This window comes from Daucus carota, chromosome 6 (assembly GCF_001625215.2).
Source record: "Daucus carota subsp. sativus chromosome 6, DH1 v3.0, whole genome shotgun sequence".
In the NCBI taxonomy this organism is placed as follows: Eukaryota; Viridiplantae; Streptophyta; class Magnoliopsida; order Apiales; family Apiaceae; genus Daucus; species Daucus carota.
Genome location: NC_030386.2, coordinates 36,774,571 through 36,794,760, shown reverse-complemented (window position 1 = coordinate 36,794,760; position 20,190 = coordinate 36,774,571). Strand labels below are relative to the sequence as shown.

At 34.0% G+C, this 20,190-nt stretch overlaps 3 protein-coding genes across 3 annotated transcripts; all 3 read left to right on the top strand.

Annotated features, from left to right (window-relative positions):
- Positions 1–978: 978 nt before the first annotated feature.
- LOC108227714 (probable inactive receptor kinase At4g23740) lies at positions 979–4,288 on the top strand. The gene is made up of 2 exons (XM_017403016.2): positions 979–2,505; positions 3,392–4,288. The coding sequence occupies exons 1-2, from the start codon at positions 1,278–1,280 to the stop codon at positions 4,051–4,053; spliced, it is 1,890 nt and encodes a 629-aa protein (XP_017258505.1). The 5' UTR covers positions 979–1,277; the 3' UTR covers positions 4,054–4,288.
- Positions 4,289–8,536: 4,248 nt separating this feature from the next.
- LOC108226308 (pathogenesis-related genes transcriptional activator PTI6) lies at positions 8,537–9,574 on the top strand. The gene has a single exon (XM_017401251.1). It carries the CDS (start codon positions 8,537–8,539, stop codon positions 9,572–9,574), a length of 1,038 nt encoding a protein of 345 aa, XP_017256740.1.
- A 2,100-nt stretch (positions 9,575–11,674) lies between these two features.
- Positions 11,675–18,305, top strand: LOC108228043 (mitochondrial carrier protein MTM1). Its single transcript, XM_017403512.2, has 11 exons — positions 11,675–11,858; positions 12,116–12,442; positions 12,917–13,006; positions 13,448–13,576; positions 13,834–13,893; positions 13,985–14,155; positions 14,722–14,821; positions 15,021–15,112; positions 15,198–15,347; positions 17,312–17,370; positions 17,911–18,305. Exons 2-11 carry the CDS (start codon positions 12,158–12,160, stop codon positions 18,038–18,040), a joined length of 1,266 nt encoding a protein of 421 aa, XP_017259001.1. The 5' UTR covers positions 11,675–11,858; positions 12,116–12,157; the 3' UTR covers positions 18,041–18,305.
- Positions 18,306–20,190: the final 1,885 nt, after the last annotated feature.

Sequence of the window (20,190 nt, the reverse complement as noted above, 5' to 3'; positions counted from 1 at the left end):
AGAATATTTGAAAATTAATTAAATTTAGAATAAAATATAAAATAATTGACAGTGTTAAATTATATAATAAATCAGCATATAATAGATCTAGTCTAGTTTAGAACTTGCTCTAACGGTTTAACCCGCGACTTCTTGAATCTTGATCAAGACCGCTGAACAACCCGGCGTGATATCATTTTTCAGGGTTTTCTGTAAGGCTTTTCTTTCCTCATGTAAACATTTCTGTGTGTTTTTAGCAATTTTGTTCGCATCAATATTTTTTCCCGATTCATGTAATGGGTTATCCCGTTGAGTCACAAAGGCCTCAATTTTTAAAAAATATATTTTTGTTCAAATTTATCACAAAAATAGTATTATATTATAATCGGGAAACCAAAATCGAAGGAGCTAATTTTATACAATTTCAGCTTTCTGTCAGTAGATTTTTTCAAAAACAAGCATGAGATGATAATAATAAAATTCAAAATATATCAATGTTCAACCATATAATTTCATAACACCATTAATTTTATGTATTCAAACGTCTTTACAAATAATTGTAATCATGGCACTAACACTAAAATATCCCCTTTCCAGATATTAACATTATGAGTTAGTTTTAATCTTTTATTTAATATTTAATTGAATAAATATGAACCAAGTAGTTTACAAATCAAATTATCAAGAATATAAGCAAGGTCAATGGTTTAACCAGCGAAGCCGCTGTCAACATGACTTATACAGCCGTCCATTACCTATTTTTTTACTTATTTTTAAATATATAACTACCTAATAAATTTTATATAGATTTAAAAATCAAAAGCACAAATAAATAATAAAGACAAGGTTTAAAATACCTTTGGCAACTAACATGATTATAGTATTTGAGCACTATTCCAAAAATAGACAGAATCCAACACAGAATTATTGTCTTCTGTCTGAACTTTACAAATGTGATTTTGTATCTATACATATGTACAAACACCATACATATAATTCATGTTTTTTTTCACTTGAAAAAGTTTATTGAGCCTTGTTCATATAGACACAAGAAACTCAAGTAGAGCAGAAAAAAATTATTTATTTTTTTGGTGTATTTATGCTTGTTTGACTAGAACTCTATATATTTAACTGTTGTATTAATTTATTTTGATTAACAGCTCTGTAATATCCAATGTGATCTGTTTATGACTGCCATTGGTGTTTGTTGAAATGTCTGAATCAGTTCTCTTAGTTTCTTATGAATAAGATATCAAGCTTTTTGTTCTTTCACTGACTTCTATTGACAAAGAAGAGTAATGGGTGTCATGAAGTTTATGCTTTTCTTGATTTTCTTGTTTCAAGATGTGATCTTGCTAGCAATAAGTGAACCCGTTGAGGATAAGCAAGCTTTGCTTGATTTTTCTCAAGTTATTTATCATTTTCGTGCTCTTAATTGGCATGGAGATACTTCTGCTTGTAGAAACTGGGATGGAGTTACTTGTAGTGAGGATGAGTCTAGAGTTATAGCTCTCAGGTTGCCTGCAGTTGGGTTTCGAGGTTCAATTCCTGAGAATACTCTTAGTCGATTGTCTGCTCTTGAGGTTTTGAGTTTGAGGTTGAATTTTTTATCAGGTCCTTTTCCTTCTGATATTGCTAAGCTTGGTAATTTGACTAGCTTGAATCTGCAATCGAATAATTTTTCGGGGTCTTTGCCGTTGGATTTTTCGGTTTGGCCAAATCTTGTCATTTTCAATGTGTCGAATAATAGGTTTACTGGTTCTGTACCTAGCTCAATTTCGAATTTGACTCACTTAGTAGCATTAAATCTTAGTAATAATTTTCTTTCTGGTGAATTACCCGACCTTATTCTCCCAAGTCTCCGGCTGTTGGATGTGTCTTACAATAATCTTACTGGGAAAGTGCCTGAGTCCCTACGGAAATTCCCAAGTTCGGCTTTTCTTGGTAATAAATTTACCCTTGAAAATATTACCATTCCTCCTTCATCCGATCTTCCGCCTAATGATCACCATTCCAAAAAATCCTCAAAATTGAGTGGGATTGCAATCACAGGAATAGTAATTGGGAGTTGTGTTCTGGGGTTCGCAGTGCTTGCCTTGTTTCTTATTGTTTGTTATTCCAATAGAGAAGGTAAAAATGACGTCTTGGGGCGGTCCCAACCAAAAGAAAAGGCACTGATGAAAGTAGTTTCTGGAAGCCAGAACAGGAACAGCAGTCTTGTTTTCTTTGAAGGTTGTGTTCTGGCATTTGATTTGGAGGATCTGTTGAGAGCTTCTGCCGAGGTGCTTGGAAAGGGAACATTTGGGACAACTTATAAGGCAGCACTAGAGGATTCGACTACAGTTGTAGTGAAGAGATTACGAGAAGGGAGTGTTGGAAGACGAGAGTTTGAACAACAGATGGAAGTAGTTGGAAGTATTAAGCACGAGAATGTGGCTGCCCTAAGAGCATATTACTACTCCAAAGATGAAAAGCTTATGGTCTATGACTATTACAGGGAGGGGAGCTTATCAGCAATGCTGCACGGTACTTTACATTTTAACTTGTATTGCCATGTCCTTCCATTATTACCCATATTTTATAATATTTAACTTAAAATAACAAAACCAATGCGCATGTACTGAACATATTTTATATTTGTTTCATGGGAATCATATATAGTTATAGCTTAAGTATGCCGGTTTAAAAAGAATCAGTTATGGTCGAGTTTAAATAGCCTGACAGTGATTTACACATTATCTGAAGAACTTGCCTGTGCTTGTAGTAATTAGTGTGTAAACATAATGGTTACCTTCTATAACCTTTGGGTTTGATTGTGGCTTTAAAAATTTAGTGGCCAAGTTCTAAATTTCAGCTCAGGCTGCATTTAAGAAGAGTTAATTTATCTTTCAGATTATATATATCTCTTGCTCTTTTTGCATAATAAATTCTGTCAGCTCAAATAGATTATGTGTTAATCTATCTCCATGTTAAATAGGATAGCCAAGAAAAAAGAAAATTAGTAGAACTCCTGTAGTTTTAGGAAGCATTTCAATTTTTTGAACTTTATGTAAATATTATACAGTCTTGAATGTTAAATAAAATTCATAAACTTCAGCTATCTAAGATCATGAAAAACGAGGTTAGTTCAAGTTTTCAGGTTTGCGTTGCAAATGAATTGAAATATGTGCAGAGTATGTTTTCCTTAAGTAGTTTCAAGTGTATTTCAAGTGTACTAATCTTTTTTCATCAGCTGTCGCTTCTGTTTCAAGAAATATATAGGTAGCTGGCAAATTATTGGTCAATTCTACTTTTCCATTTTATAGCTTTACAACTTGTTATCCAATCATAAATTATCCGTGTTCTTTCACATGTGCTCTTCTATTGGTTGTGCCTAGGATAATTATATTCTAATGTGTCTATATTTTGCCAGCAAATAGAGATCAAAAGAGAACTCCATTAGGGTGGGAAGCTCGACTAAGGATAGCTGTTGGTGCTGCAAGAGGCATTACTCATATCCACACACAGAACAATGGCAGGCTTGTTCATGGAAACATAAAAGCCTCCAATATTTTCCTCAACTCCCAGAAACATGGCTGTATCTCTGATCTTGGCCCTGCAACACTGATGAGTCCAATGGCCACACCTGTTATCAAAACATCAGGATACAGAGCCCCAGAAGTAACAGACACTCGGAAAGTATCTCAAGCATCCGATGTCTATAGCTTTGGAGTTCTCTTGCTTGAGCTTTTAACAGGCAAGTCACCTATACACACAACTAGTAGCGATGAAGTTATACACCTGGTTAGATGGGTTCACTCCGTTGTCCGAGAGGAATGGACTGCAGAAGTATTTGATTTGGAACTTATGAGATATCCAAATATAGAGGAAGAGATGCTGGGAATGCTGCAAGTAGCAATGTCATGCGTGGAAAGAGTACCGGAGCAGAGACCTAAAATGATGGACGTATTAAAGATGCTGGAAGATATTCGAAAGATCAGTACAGGTCAGCTATCCTCTGAAAACAAGTCTGATGATTCAACACCAACCCTGATCACGCCTCCAGCTGCTGACATGGGAACTTCTTATATTTAGTTGTAATATAAGTTATATTCTTGCTGTACTTTGAGTTAGTTCTTAGAAGTATATATGCTTCATCATTCTTTATTTCAAAAGGAATAGCTACTTAAGGTTTAATATTGTTAATGATGTGAAGCACTTGATTTGATGCAAACTAGGTTAAAAAGTGAGGCTGTTTCCCCCCACCTCATCGGACGAGTAAACGTCTGAGGTTCATTCCTATGAAAGGTTGAAGAAGCTTTAAGTTTTAGTAGTTAACATTTGATTGCAGGAATGTTGCTGAACTGATGATAATGAGATGATACATGATGAATTGCTTATTATGATCTGTTATAATTTTGTTAACCTACTTCCACATCTAAAGTTTTCTGGACTTGCTACCACTTTCAGATCGATGTTCAACTCTTCTAACTTGGCATCCTCACTGGATATTAGTCTAGTTGACCTTTTCAGGTATATAGACTTTAAAACTGGCAACCATTTTCAATGGACAGACCTTTGGAGTAGATGTTCGACTTCGTATATTTAGTGTTGGAAATATCTCTGACCGGAGTTATGCTTGTGATTGTCTACATCAAAGCCTACTTTACGAACTGGATATACCAGAGTATTGTTTGCTGCAACTTTTTTCTTCTTGTTTTATAAAGAGTGAAGTGAAGGTATATGCTATAATATGTACTCCACTCGTAGTCGTAGGTCGCTGAAATCATCTCTGTGGCAGAATAATGACTGACGACCTTCTTATGGCAGAATACAAAAATGTGCTGACAAATATCATGGGTGCAGAAGTGCCGCGCTCTCTGTGATGATTTTTGACAATTTAGAATTATATACTCCCCGGTCTCTTTTTAATTGTCACATTTCCATTTTTATTGGTCACTAAGTTTTGACCAAAGATTATATAAGTCACTCACTCATTATTTTTAAAAACTTAAAATTACATCTTAAAAAAGATTAAAAGCTATTTCCGATGACATATTTTTTTCATTTTGTCAATTGATAAAATATTAATAAAATTCAATCAAATATTAGTCAATTTGACCGGTTCAAAGTCTGACAACTAAAAAGGGACACAGGGAGAGAGTATCTTGTAAATGAGTATGTATTTTAATATTTATTATGTGAGAGAGAGTGGAACCAAGATATGTACAACTCCTCGGCTCTCAGAGTGTATCCTAATTTTTGGCCTAATTCTTCTAATGATGATCGATTCAACCTCTGATCAAAAAGATATACCTTGATTATATTTCATCTTTTCAATAAGTTTAGTAATGAGAATAACAGCCCTCTTGTTCCTGGAAAGAAGAACTTGTGATTAGTTTTTCGGGAAATTTTCAAACGAACAATTTCAACAAAATCTTTCAATTTCTTATTTTACTATGTTCAACTCAACGAGAGCAACACAAGTGATGTTATATTTTGTTTTATTATTACCATATGGTAGGACAATGTTCATGTGTTTTTTTGATACTAATTTCCAATACTAGTGTTATTTATTTTTAATTTTTTATATTAATATATTTATTATTTTTATTAGAATTTTTTATTAACATAATATGAACTAAATTAGTTAGTCTGGTATCTGAATTTTTACTTTGATAGATTTTTTATAAGTAAATTTCTAAATTTTTTATTCTAATTTAGTATATTTATTTCTTGATTCACAATTTTTTATTATAATTTTATTAGCATAAATGTCAATTCCCGCATACCAAATAAATCACTTACGAATAATTTTATAAAATAAAAACAAAAAGAAGAATTAGATTTTAAAATATAACGTGTCATGACTTTCGTATAATTACTTAATTGTCCTCGTAAAAATTATTCAAATGAATTTCACTACTAATCTATACCGTTCTCTAAATTTGATCTGACGGTGAAGGAGAAACTATTTTCATATAAATCAGGATACCTAGCCGTCTTACTTTCTTCTAAATGAAAAATTTTGTCATCTACATCTATACTACTCAGAGAAAATTTTCATCGGCAATTCAAAATTGCTAAGACGAAATTCTCTGATAGACTAGTATTTGTCTCAAAATTATTTATAGAATATATATTCATTTGTTGTCAACATATATGAGAACAGGGGTATGAGAATGAGATTCGCATGTAGTGATTGAGATGTGTTAAGTTTTTGGAAAATGTTTGAGGTCGGTAGGATTTCATCTTTCTTCAATTTATCGTTTTCACTTATGATTGAACATGTAATAATCTTGTTATGTTTGTTGAATTTTTCAGATCAGATCACCTATGAAATATCATACATAAGCTCTCTGTATTATCCATCTGATCAACGACGACTCTTTTTTTAAATTTCGGTAAGTATTCTAATATGTTATTATATTTATTTATTATCATTTTCACAAATTTAAAGAGATTATTTTTCTGGAAAAATATCTTTGTTCATTAGGAATAAAATAATCTTGACATGTAATTGTTGATCGAGATTTTTTTAACTGTTCAACAGTCTTCAAGATTTGTATTTTTTAGATGTTTATTAACTTTAAATTTGCCACTTATGTATACTTTTGTTGTAATTTGTTTGACTTTTTCAGATCTACATTTGAAATAACATATACAATTTTTGTTCATAATGTTCATCAATTCACTAACGACACAGATTTCATCTTGGTAAGCATTAGAATGTTTTGATCTATTTATTTGTTTTGAAATTCATAATTCAAAAAGATTTATTGAGATTCCATGCCCCAATATGTTAGATGAATATATCATTCTCAATCACATTTTACTCGTTATTTTTATCAATTTTGAAGGTTTTTGATTTGTGATTTTTAGGTATGTGTTATCAATTTTTAGGTTTTTAATCAAATATGTTTGTAGTCACGTGAAACATTTAAAATTATTTTTAGAATGACGTGTGTTCAAATTTATCTTTTGCATCAATGCGTAGTAGATTTTATTATGAATCACTTGTTTTACACAATTAGTTAGCAAGAATGAAATAGTTAGGAGTTGAATTATTTTTTAAACACATTAAAGTCTGTGCCACGCCCCCTTCCTCATGGTTAAGAATTGAGAGGTTCGGAGGGAGTATTAATTATGTATTTTACTTCTTAAGGATTATTTGGATAATGCTTGATTTTTTTTTATCTAGATGCAATTTATTTTTACTTTGGACAATGATATATGAGTATTAACAAAAATGATCTAAAATAAAGCTGTTTTGCTATTGTTATTTTCTCCCAACAATTGAAATTATGCGTTTACAAATGTGATAAAGGCAATCTGAAAAGTAATATGGGACGGGGAAGTACTAGCTAATTGTATTGTGAGATTAAAGTTACAAACATTAATATACTCAAGGTAAAATGAGTCCTTGAAGCGTAGGCTTCTTGGATGTGTCCCACTTGATATGTACTTGTCAACTCAAATCAAAATAGTTAAATTTAAGACTACCTAATTTATAAGTAATGTTAATATCTTGATTAAGTAATCTGAAATTTGAACATTCTGTTCAGTTGACCAGTATATATTACTCGTAAACATTTAAACGGGACACTTAGGGGGCCTACTTGTTGACCAATATATATTAAAGGATCCACAGTGGGACCTACACTCCAAGTAACACCCATCTTACTGAAGTCAATGGTGGAAGGATGGTTTTTGTCTTTTTCGTCCGTAATCTCCATCAAAGTGTCTCTAATTGTTAGTTTGAAAACGTACATGAGTGTATTTGCAATTTATTTTTTGAAAAGTTAATCCTGATTATCTTTTTCATCTTTTCCAAGTGACATCACATATTTATCATATAAATAAAAAATATCACATAATTAGTTCTCTTTGCTAGATGTATATTAAATTTGTAACTCAAAATATAAATAGATTATAATCCTCTTTATCTAATAAAAAAAAGAGTAGAAAAGTAATCATCTTGGTTGAATAAAATTGTATTGTATTTTTGAGATAATAAGAGATATCATAATATATAATATAGAGGATACATTAATTATAGGTGTTAACAAACGGAGGAAAATGGAAAACAACTGTCACCAAATTAAGAAAAACAAGACAGAATATATAACAACGGGCAAATTTATCATTTAGGAAATAGATTGAAATTCATATTCACCTACAAATTTTTCCATAATAAATACAAATCATTCGAATGCACGCACATAGAGATATTCCCCTACACTACAATAATCAGTATTTGTTCCATTGCTAATAAAGCAGATATTAAGATATTATTAGGAAAAGATACAGAGATTTTATCAGGCCATACATGTACATTCGAGAATTTACAATTTAGGCTGCAGCTGGATCTATATAAAAGGGGCGTTGAGCTCTGTGATCTCTTCACAGCAACAACAAGAGTCTCTTCGCTGTGTTTTATCACTATACAAATTTGTATGGCCAAATAAATTCTATCAGTGCTTCCCCAGCCTTTTCTCTTCACCTCGAAAAAAATTCGATTTGCGGCATTTTAAGTGCAAAAACAAAAAAATTCAGTCAAGTTCGATTGTATAGTAAAATGTTGATGAACGATTGTAATGCTGTGCTTCCGGAGAAGGTCACACAGCACGTGAACATAACGAGGAAGCTGACGAGGCCCTTGCCGGGCCAGAAAACCAGGCGCTGTTTGCGAAAAATTGTTCGCATTACAGTGACGGATCACGATGCCACTGATTCGTCGAGTGACGAGGAAGCGGAGGTTTATTACAGGAGGAGGGTCAGGAAATATGTTGACATTGTACGAGTCGAAGCAGGCGTTGCTTCGCCAAGAAAAAGAAAGGTTTCGGGCAATGGTAAAGGATGTAAACAAGGCAAGCTGGCTAGGAGGCCCGTGAATGATTCCTCCGAGAGGAGGTATCGTGGTGTTCGGTACCGGGCTTGGGGGACATTTGCAGCGGAGATTAGAGATCCGGTGAAGAAGGAGAGGCGGTGGCTTGGTACTTACGGGACTCCTGAAGAGGCCGCAAGGGTTTATGACACTTTTGCCGTAAGTCTCCGTGGTGCAAAAGCTACTACAAATTTCGGGAATCCCTCTCGGGGATTAAAACGTTTACACTCTAATTCGAGTAATGAGTCCGCGGAGGGCTCACATCAGAACGCTCTCATTTCTCCAACCACGGTTTTACGAAATGAGAATCAGCCCCTTCTCGAAGAAGCCAAGGACAAAGGCAAGGGAAAGGAGAAGGTTGAGGTTGACACAGGCAAGGGAAAGGAAAAGGTCGAGGTTGAGGATGGACCGCGTCGCGAATTCGATCCCATGAACAGCTACAAGCCAATGGACAATCCGTTCGAGGATGATTATGGCTTCGGAAGCATGGAGCCAATTAGTCTTGACAATGCACCGATTTTTCCTAACGAAGAAATGTTAAAGATAAATCATGATGACAAGGATCTTGGGATTGATCCCAGCTTTCCATTTCCATTGAATGACGGATTAAGTGGTGCTGATTTGGGGTTTTCTTATGACATGATGTATGGCATTGGTGCAACAGGTTCGACATCGCGAGTGAACGATTATGACTTTGAAGATAGCGATTTTTCGCTAGCAGATGATTGATGCGCTGATGGGTTGGCTATAGATTTTAGTATGAAGCATTGTGTTCTGTTGTTGCCTAAGATTTTCCACCGGCGAGTTATGTTGTGCAGCCGAGTTCTTTTAGTTTTGGGATACATTTGTTTTTTGTTTTTCTGATGCAGTTATCAGATACATTATGTATTGAATCTTTTGGAATTTTATTTCGTAGTATTTTCTTTTTTCATATAATCTCTCTTTTACTCTTTTTGTGCACGTGCCCCCGTTCTCCACATGTGTGAATCTTGGTCGTAGAGCTTGTACGTTGCAGAATGTTTTGTTTTACTTATTTTTTTCTTTTTGTTAAAATTCTCTTTAACCGTAAAAGTAATCTTTGACTTGGACAAAGAGGTGTTTGAGGGCATGTTTGTGCAGTTACTGATAGTCTGATATGCTCCCTCAATTACTCGAAAAGGTGAAACACTCGTCAAAGACTCATGCATAGATTGATTACCCAGTAAAGCATGCAGCTCGGAGGAAGACAGTGGCTCGGTAAGGGATGAAGAAGTGATGGAATCAATGGATGTGGATCAAGCTCTCGTCGAGATGGACTTGTATGAGGAGCTTCAGCAAGGAGGTGCCAATGGTGCCGTCGTTAGAAAGTGGAAGAATATCGTGTCAAGGTCAGGTTGCAGGGGTTTCTGCAGTATTAAGTTCTTCACCTTTGTTCGTCAAAAAAAAAAAAAAAAAAGTTCTTCACCTTTGGTCTTACCAATGTTGTCATACTGGGTGTATGTTACTATAATGTGGCCGTTTCCAGTTTTAGACTCGGTTTTAGACCGTAACCGATGAGTTTCAGTGTTTTACTAAATAGCCTCGTCCCAATTTATTTGTCTTGAATTTTTATGATTAAATAAAAATTTACATATATAAAATAATTTCAAAAAATTATGAGAAATATATTATTAGAATCTACATCTATTCTATTTTAAATTGTATTTTTTATATTTTCAAGTTCATCATCATCATATAAGAATAATTACTAATTATCTGTCAAAATTGAGTCAATTTGACCCTAAAATGAGTCAATTTGACCTGAAAGGTCAAACACATATAAATTGGGATTGGGATGGAGGAGTATGGGATGAACTGACAAGAGATTGAAATGTCGTTAAAATGACTTGTCTTGATAATTACGCCGCATGTATTTCTCTTGAAACTTACTTCATGAGCATGCACTTTTTTAATTTTTACTAATAAAAGTTCACCACTTTTTCTAATTTTTTATTTAATATTTTGCCTTTTGACACACGTTTTTAAGTGTTTTGACCGGATAATTGAAAATATTATTTTTTTAAATTTTATTTTTCTAAATTAAAATCTATAATCAAAATTTAAATAAAAAAATCAATGAAAAATAATATTTTTTACTATCCGGTCAACGACATCAACCCACCTAAAAATGTATTTCAAAAATCAAAACGTCAAATAAAAAGAAATACATAATTAATATCTTAAGATATAAATAACGAACGTATTAACATTTTTTTACTTTTTTAGATTCACAGACCAGTCTTTCTCTTAAGAAATGTTAGTTATAGATGAAATGACGGTAAAATATTATAAAAAATTTAATTCACAAAAAATGATTAAAAAATAATAAATTTTATTATTCGTTAACTCATATAAAAATATTTCCCCTCTAAAATAAGTTTTTTATGATGAAATATATTAAAACAAATTTAAATAAAAATAGGACTAAGAAATCACTCTAATTATAGTATTTATATATATATTAATTGAAATATAATAGGACATTAAAATATAATTGAAAACCTGTTAGTCGATCCAAATAGATCAAATTGACTAAAAAAATTATATAGCAACTTAAATATATTATAATATTTTAGTTGCATAAACAATATTTCAAAATAAAAAGGCGGTCAATAAACTCATAAACTGAACAACCAAATTAATATATATATTATTTAAATATATAAAAGAGCTATATTTTTCTAAAAATTTAATTTTGAAATTAAATTTACTGATCCATGACATATTAATAATATTCGTTGTTTATGAAATAAAAAGTTATCAATTTATAAAGTTTTATTTTAATAAAGATTATTATTATTTGGAGACGTGGAGTTAATTTTCTGTGGCTCAACAGAATCAGACCTAATATTAGTCGACCTCTGTGTTCTGTGTCGGCCCCTTCATTTGTCTTCGCCCCAGCTTCTGCGAGTTTTATATTTTTCCCCTCTTGCGGGGTTTTATATACTCCACAGATTCGGGAACAGGCGAGAAATCTCAAAGCTGCGATCAAAAGGTTATATTTCTCTTTTTTATTATTTAATGGTTGTTTTGTTCTTGTCATATTTGTTATTTTTTGACTGCAAAGATTTGATTTTGTTTCAGATTGAGCTTATATATTTGTGTTTTTTTGGTGACCCATTTCATTCTTTTATGTTAATTAGCATTCTTTTTTCAAATTTGCTGAATGTTGAATTGGGTTATTTTATTGAGTTGTTTATCTTTGTTGAAAGAACAAACTTTTACTGGAGATGTTAATTTTTGTGATCTTAGGTTATTGGAGAGGTGAGATATAGTATATATATTATAACGAGAATGGTTAAAGAGCAAGTGGAATCGAAGGGTGTGCAGAATTTGTGGATAGAATCGGATTCGGATAAATCTTCAGGTGTTAAATTTGATGGAAGTTGTGTTTCACTTATTTCGGATCCCGTGTTGGGCACACAGGGGAGTGGGGAACTATCTATGCCTCAGCATAAGGAGGTTCTCAATGATAAAAGTAGTTCTGGTGGGAATTTAGGGTTGACAGAGAGAGCTTTCTCTGCTGCCGGGGCTGCTTTTCTTTCTGCGATTATTGTTAACCCACTTGACTTGGCCAAGGTAATTCATATAAGAAAGTACTTTTTATTGCCTGCTATAATAAGTTAACAAGTTAATATGCTTTGGCGTTCCACAATTCATCGTGTTATTTTTCCATGTTATCAAGACGTCTTTCTCCAAACAGTTTATTTCAGATTTTTCATCTTTGATGGTACAGTTTATTATGCCATTTCAGTGTTTTCACACCCTAATTGTAAACTAATAATGAGCCCGATTTATGATTTCATGAGCTGCTAGTAGTTAAAATGTACTATACCATGATCATTTTCAATTATTTTTGTGTGTGCGCTTTTGAGAAATAAACAGTACAAATGCATTAATTTCAAACAAATATATATGTAGTTCTTCAATTTTAATGCTAATATTATAATATATAGCTGACAAAAAATGTTTCCAACTTTCCCGCTTTTTATTATACTGGTGGTGGATCTATTATCTATGTATGTACAATCACTGATTCAGTTTCCTTTTTAGACAAGACTACAAGCACAGGCTGCTGGAGTTCAATACTCGCATCCACTGAGCAATCTTACAAGCCGTATGGCTTTTTCTGGACCAAACATGGTACGTGTAATTCTGTTTTCCCTTTTTTTCACATATTGTAGAATGGCATTCCTATTTCTATATATTGTTTATGCCAGTCGCCAGAATATGTAGGAAGATAGTGTTTGGCTGCTGCATTTTTTATTAATGCAATTCCACTTTGTAACGAATTATGCAAATTAATTACCATTGAGGAAGTCTATCAGCCCCGTGTAGACCTCAACTTTAGAGTTAGGAGTGGCTACCTCGTAGTTGGGAGGTAAGGTACAGGGACCCGGAGTCCCGGACCACGTAGTAAAGCATTGGTAGTTGACTTCTCATTATGAAGCTCAAGGCAAATAATGATCATTTTAGCAAATTATATGTTGTTTGTACTCAAAGGCCAGTTTGCATATGCTTTTTTTAAAGATTTTTTTGGTGCATTAATACTCAAGTTAAACTATTGTCTGCCTTGTCCTTCAGATGTTTGCAGACTTAAGATGTTCAACGTCATGCACCCGTGCTGGGGTTCATGGTACTGTATCCATTTGCCCTCCGGACTGTTTCCAGTACAAAGGAACACTTGATGTCTTCTACAAGATTATTCGCCAGGTTTGTGTCTTTATTATGTCATTTACTTGCATGGAAGCCATCCCCCCCCCCCCATAAACTCGTCTTCTTAGTGACAAGTCTATATATTTAGCTAGACTGGATTGCTTCTATGCTGAAATAGTCGGAAACTTAATGCGAAATGATAATCCTTAAGGTTTTTTGTATCTGTTTCGATAATATTCTTCCATGAATGCTTGCTTCTTAATATTTAATATCTAAAAACTGTTGTCAGATATTTAACTGGGAGTATTTTACAGGAAGGAATTTCAAGACTATGGAGAGGAACAAATGCAGGTCTAGCACTGGCTGTACCAACTGTAAGTTCTTTCTAGGTCATTATTTCTTATTGTTTATTCTCTTACCTCTACTTATTGACCATCTGTGATTGTTCAACCGAATGTGATGCAGGTTGGAATCTACTTGCCTTGCTACGACATTTTCCGTAATTACTTGGAAGATTTCACATCCAAAAATGCTCCAATAATGACACCGTATACTCCTCTAGTGGCTGGTTCATTGGCTCGCTCATTAGCATGCATAAGTTGCTATCCTATAGAACTTGCTAAAACTCGAATGCAGGTACATTTTCATGTTCTTAGTAAAAATTATTACTGTTTTGCATTTGTAGCTGTTTAACACTTTCTTGCCTGTTATGAGTTTCTGTTGATCGGATTTTATTCAAGTCATTAAAAACTATTCAATATGGATTAATAACATTCATGTTTTGAAAATTGATTTAAAATTGATCTGCACATATAAAAAGTATTGATTTGCATAAAAATCTAGTGATCTATATAAATTTCTATCATAGCAGATTGGTGCACAATCACTAAGAGATTTTGTAAGTATTAGTTTATTATGGAAATGTAACGAATATATACAAGCTATAAATCTGAACTTAGAACTGAACGGTCACATTTACTTGGGGACATAAGAAGATATCCCTGACAACCTACTTTATTTTGCTTTATGTAAATCACTGTAGGTTCTGTTTAAGTTTGGGAACCGGTGGTACTGAAGTTTAATTTTCTGTGCTGCTTCACTATCCATTGAATATTTTAGTTATATATTTGGGTTACACAGTGATGTTCTTTCCACCCCCTAACATCTCTTTCCTTTGTTGGTACAATATTTTATGTGTGTAGGCGTTTAAAGAGATTAATCGCAGTTCGAAGCCTCCTGGGGTTTGGAAGACTCTTATTGAGGTCATATCCAGTGTGAAGAGCACAAACAATCTTCAAAGCTGTAAGTATTATCTGTAAAATGTTATACTGCTGTATATATTTAATGAAATATCTGTACCAAATTACTTATAATGTCTCTATTCCATCTTTGTTGGTCAGAAAAGTGGATTAAATATTCTTTTGCTAGTATATGTCCACAATTTGATTGTGCTATTTATATCTTATTGCTTGTAAAGACCGGTTCATTTTCTCTTAAGCAGTGCAGAACTATCGTGCGCTCTGGACAGGTCTCGGTGCTCAACTTGCTCGTGATGTACCTTTTTCTGCCATCTGCTGGGGCACCCTTGAACCAGTAAGCACTTTTTAACAGTTTTATCAAACAAATTGCACATGTGATGAATTTAATTTAACATAGTTACCTAAACAAAACTGTACAGACCAGAAGGAGACTCTTAAGGGTAGTTGGTGAGAATTCCAGCGCAATCGGTGTCCTTGGGGCAAACTTCTCTGCCGGGTTTGTTGCAGGAAGTCTTGCTGCAGCTGCTACGTGTCCACTCGATGTTGCAAAAACGAGAAGGCAAATAGAGGTCCGTCTTTGAAATTTATAATTGATTTTGAGTGTGAATAAGTAGCTGTATCCTGTATGGATCCTATATGCATATAATGTCTTCTTATCTTGTTTATAATGATGGTATGTCTAGTCATGTGGAAGGTGCTCCGGTCAGTCGTTGACGTGTATTAGTAAACAAGTTATATATAATCCTAACATACACTATACAGTATAAGTGTCATTGTATATATGCTGTATAAGTCAATGTAAATTAGTGCATATAGTTACATATCTGCATATAGAGATTAAAATCGGAATTCGGAGAACAATTAGATTATCAGTTTATGTATGCAATTGTATTAATGTATTATTGCAAGTCATAACCTGTATAACTATTGATCTATGCACATGATATGAAAATTAAAAAATAATTAACAAATAAAAACAGTAATAATACAAATTTATACGTATGTGCTGTATATATATGCATGTGTGTGGTTGTGTACTTCTATATACTACAGACTAGATTGTCGACTTGAAACTTTAGGAAAATAAATCAACCTGCTGACTGGGATGTCCACTAGACCCGACTAGTCGTTTTGTGTCAGTGAGTGGTGCAAAAATCCGGTCAAACCTGACCCAAATTGAATAAATACAAAATAACCCATTTCTCTAAAACCTGATTAATTGCTGGTCTAAACTTTTGAGCGAGGAGAGGATAATGAGTAAGAACACCTGGACCATCTGAATTGATGGTACCCTTTGGAGACTTAAGATATAACATGAATGAGAATGCATATTTTGTGTTGTGTTCTATAAATATGGAAGGTATCATATGCTCTTTCTTTAAACTTGAGATATCAACATGAATTAGAATGCATATTATTTGTGCTATGCTCATTAGAATTAGAAAGGTGTCATTTTTGAAGGAGAGTGTAAAAATAATTTATAATTTCTCTAGGAACATCCATGATTACACTTTATCAGCTCTGCAGCTCTTGTTGTTGCTGCCCCCATCCTAATCCGCATTGTTTGCAATATCAAATTCATGTCCAAACTAGAAGTAACTCATTCCACCTGATTACATAATAGCCTGAGGAGTTTTCAGCAGATTTCTGATGTAGCTCTTAAATTAAAGTCCTGTGAAGATTTAATTAGTAAAAATAACAATGTGGTGACAGCCACTTTTTTGATAACACTAACTAGTACTGATGCACAAATATGTGAAGTATGAACAAAACTACAGTTAGGCGTATGCGTAGAATCCATTCTCCACAACAGACAAGCTTACTAGATTTCAACGTGATGCAGGGATGGATCTAAATATAATTATTTTGATAAAAAATTGGCAAAGGATGTAAAGATGCCTCTACCCACTAGAATGAACTTTTCTAACTGCAGAAATCCATTGCCTGCAGTTTATCAACGTATAAGACTTAGTATCTGATATTATAGTCATAATCTATGTAACAAGCAAACATCTTTTAGCACATGTGAATTACAACTTGCATATGAATCAACCTTACAAATCTTATGTATTAGGACTGAAAGCATTGCGATCCTTGTATTTATTAACGAGGTAGAAGGAAACATATACACATGACGTTAGGTTCCCACATTGTTAATGAAGGTGCTGTAATCTATTAGTTGTATCTGCCAATTCTAAATTATGCTTTCATTAACTTCGCGTATGTTTAACTTTTTTTTATAACTATGATGTTTCTGAATTACCTTCTGATCATTAATGGAAATACTAATAGAGTGCAGTAGTAACCTAAAATGTTTTAGACAATCAGTGTTTGTACCTAGTGAGCAATAAAGGACATATTTGCAATTTTGCACTTCCTATCCCTGTATGGTGGTTCTAATTTGTCACATCTTGACCCTTCATTAAATTTTCACTTCTTAGTTCCTACTTTCATATACTCTGCACTGTAGCTTAATTGTTCTGATGATTAACGTCACCTGAAAGTCTAACTTTAGAAATATGTATTGTTACAGATGGACCCTACCAGAGCATTGAGGATGACTACAAGACAAACTCTTATGGAGGTTTGGAGGTACATGTGTAGTCAATTAGTAATTATAATCATTGCCAGGAAGTGTATATAGCACATTAATCTGGTATGAAGGGGTTTATATGGGAAAAGAACTTGAATGTGGGATGATGAAGCACTATATTGTCATTTTTCTGGTTGTGGCATACTGCAGTACTGCCTCAGTAAAGGCACAACTAGCTCATTAAGTCAAACCTCTACACTTAGTATAAGAAAAGCAAAATGAAATCAGCAGTTCCTCTGATATTACATCAGTTTTGTCTGTGAACTAATATAGTTTTGTGTATTGAAACCTTGAACTATGTTGGTGATTAAATTATGAATATATCTTAAGCTATCACTAACCAGCTTTAATGACACAATTTTACAAGGCAAATATCAAATTCTATTTATCTCCCTCCTTTTCAGCCCATATTTTTGTTTTTTTGCTTAAGTTGGGTCAGTTGATATATGTTTAATCTTTATCAATGTTGTTGGTATCCATATAAATATCCTCTTTATATGCTTCGTTAATCTTGTGATTCTTTTCCCTTATTGAATTAGGGATGGAGGAATGAGGGGGCTTTTCACCGGTGTTGGTCCCCGTGTTGGTCGGGCTGGTCCATCTGTCGGAATTGTAATTTCCTTTTATGAAGTTGTAAAATATTGCCTACATCATCACTATGCAACCTAGTGAATTATATGAAGCCGTTTATCCAATTTTACTAATCTAAATGAGCCGTCTTGCCTTCACCTCCGTGAAAGAGGATTATGTATACAGTAGTTTACAGATGGAAAGCAATTTTGGTCACGCTAGTATAGGCGCTCTCCTAAAGTCCTGCTAACACCAAGATCTACGCCCTTTTTGCATCCAGTTTTGGATGTTTAGATGTAAGTAAAGAACAGATTTTGTAGAATTTGGTTTATTCATTTTGTAGACACTTTTGTCGGGTTGATCTCAGATTTCTTGCAAGGTTCATTTATACGATTGTACCGGTTGTGTTTCCTACGAATGTTGTAGGTGAAACTTTTGAACCTATTGTATCGGCAAATAAATAAATTGGTTTTCCCCGCAATTAAATGTTTACGTGCACACGAACTCTACAACACAGAAATACACAAAGAAGCTCGATGGTACACTCATTGTGGTTTCTTGTTACTACTACACTTGCATGATAGAGACTTAAAGCTGGTTAGTTAATGAATGATATACGTGATAACCAAAGCCAACAACATGAGCACATACGCTATCGCTTGATCAACTGTTGTCCCTGCATCCACCATTCGTTTTGCTTCAGTAACATCTCATAATGTTCTTATAGAAGTCATTTGACGCGACAAATTTTACAAATGGTTACAGTAGTCGTAATGATAATGACGAATGATAAATGAAAAGAATGATACCATCACTAGTTGGAGCGGGAGCTGGAGAAGGAGACTGAGCATCTTCCATAGCAGCAGCGGCCGGTAGAGAAACGGTGAAGAGAAGAGCCAAAAACAGGACCGTTACTGCAACTGACGCAAATTTTATCGCGATCACCTCCATCGTTCTATAAATTCTCTTTTCCCTGCACTCTCTTCCCTATCTCTAACAAATTCAGCAGTTCCCTATGTCCTTAATATTTGAGAGAATTTTTTTTATTTTTTACATTTGTTTGCCTCTGAGCTTACAACCTGGAGAAAATTTCAGCTAACGGAAGAGAAGGAGCTAAGAGGCTCGTAATATGGCTTGGCATTCTATGGGGCTGTTTGGGAACCAGAAGTAAATTCTGCTTCTGGCTTCTACTTTTCTTGATCTGTTTGTGTAAAGAAGTAGAAGCACTTTTAAGAAGCTGAGAATGCTAGCTTCTCTCTCACAGCTTATGCTTCTTTTCCAAACAATCTATTACTTTATTTACTTCTCACTTCTACTCCACTTCTTTACTTTAAGCATGGAAGTACTTTTTTTAAGCTTGGCCAAACGGCCCCTATAGAGAAATAACGACTGAAAAGGCACTTGGAGACAAATACGGTGAGACAATACCACAAATTAGCTTTGACATTGTGGTGTGTTCTATTAAGAGTAAAAAAGGACTTATTCATTCAGTTTCTTTTTAACTATCCTCTGATCACGATGAGCAACTTCAAACTTGAAGTGATCGTGGTGATCTAAACTAAATCAATTCGATTTTATACAATATCTTTTTGGTCGGGATTACAACCTGATTATGTTAGATATAAGAAAAATCAATATAATGACCTCTTTCATTGATCATAACAAAAGAATATTACAAGAGAAAACAAATAAACAATTACAACATAAACTAATAAAATCTTCAAAGGATTAATCGGCCCTAACGGAGAACAATATTTCGAAAGTAAATCAGCTACAGAGCTAATATCCGATTAGTGCCAGAGAAAAGCGTCCATAGCAAACCTCTTCTTTTGATCCAAGCTTCCGGTCCAGGGAAGGCCGTACTGAGAGAGCAAGCGATCAATTTGCCATTCGGGCATGTTTTCGTAGTCCGATTTCGAGTACCTCGGATAGTGAACTGGCATCTGAAAAAAACACGACGGAGCTGCTGCATGGCCGCCATATTTTGTAGTCATTTTGTGATTGCTGAGATGAAGCAGTGAGCCATTGCTTGACCCATCCAGCCCTGCCGCCATAATTCAAGTATAGGGAAGTGTAGGATGTTACGAGAATTAATTTACGTACGAGTGTGAATTTATAGGACAGGAAACACGGCATAGCTCCGCAAAAGTCGGTAGGAATATTGTTACGTGACAGTAACCTGCTAGCTGTAAACCAGACTTGTGCAAGTAACAACTTGTCGGTTAATTAATGGACTGCGCTTGTTCCAC

Excerpts from the sequence above, each read along its gene's own strand:
- LOC108227714 (XM_017403016.2), top strand. The coding sequence starts at position 1,278 with ATGGGTGTCATGAAGTTTATGCTTTTCTTGATTTTCTTGTTTCAAGAT. Across the intron at positions 2,506-3,391 it reads CTTATCAGCAATGCTGCACG|CAAATAGAGATCAAAAGAGA; the intron begins GTACTTTACATT and ends ATATTTTGCCAG.
- LOC108226308 (XM_017401251.1), top strand. The coding sequence starts at position 8,537 with ATGTTGATGAACGATTGTAATGCTGTGCTTCCGGAGAAGGTCACACAG.
- LOC108228043 (XM_017403512.2), top strand. The coding sequence starts at position 12,158 with ATGGTTAAAGAGCAAGTGGAATCGAAGGGTGTGCAGAATTTGTGGATA. Across the intron at positions 14,156-14,721 it reads TTGCTAAAACTCGAATGCAG|GCGTTTAAAGAGATTAATCG; the intron begins GTACATTTTCAT and ends TTATGTGTGTAG. Across the intron at positions 15,113-15,197 it reads GCTGGGGCACCCTTGAACCA|ACCAGAAGGAGACTCTTAAG; the intron begins GTAAGCACTTTT and ends AAAACTGTACAG.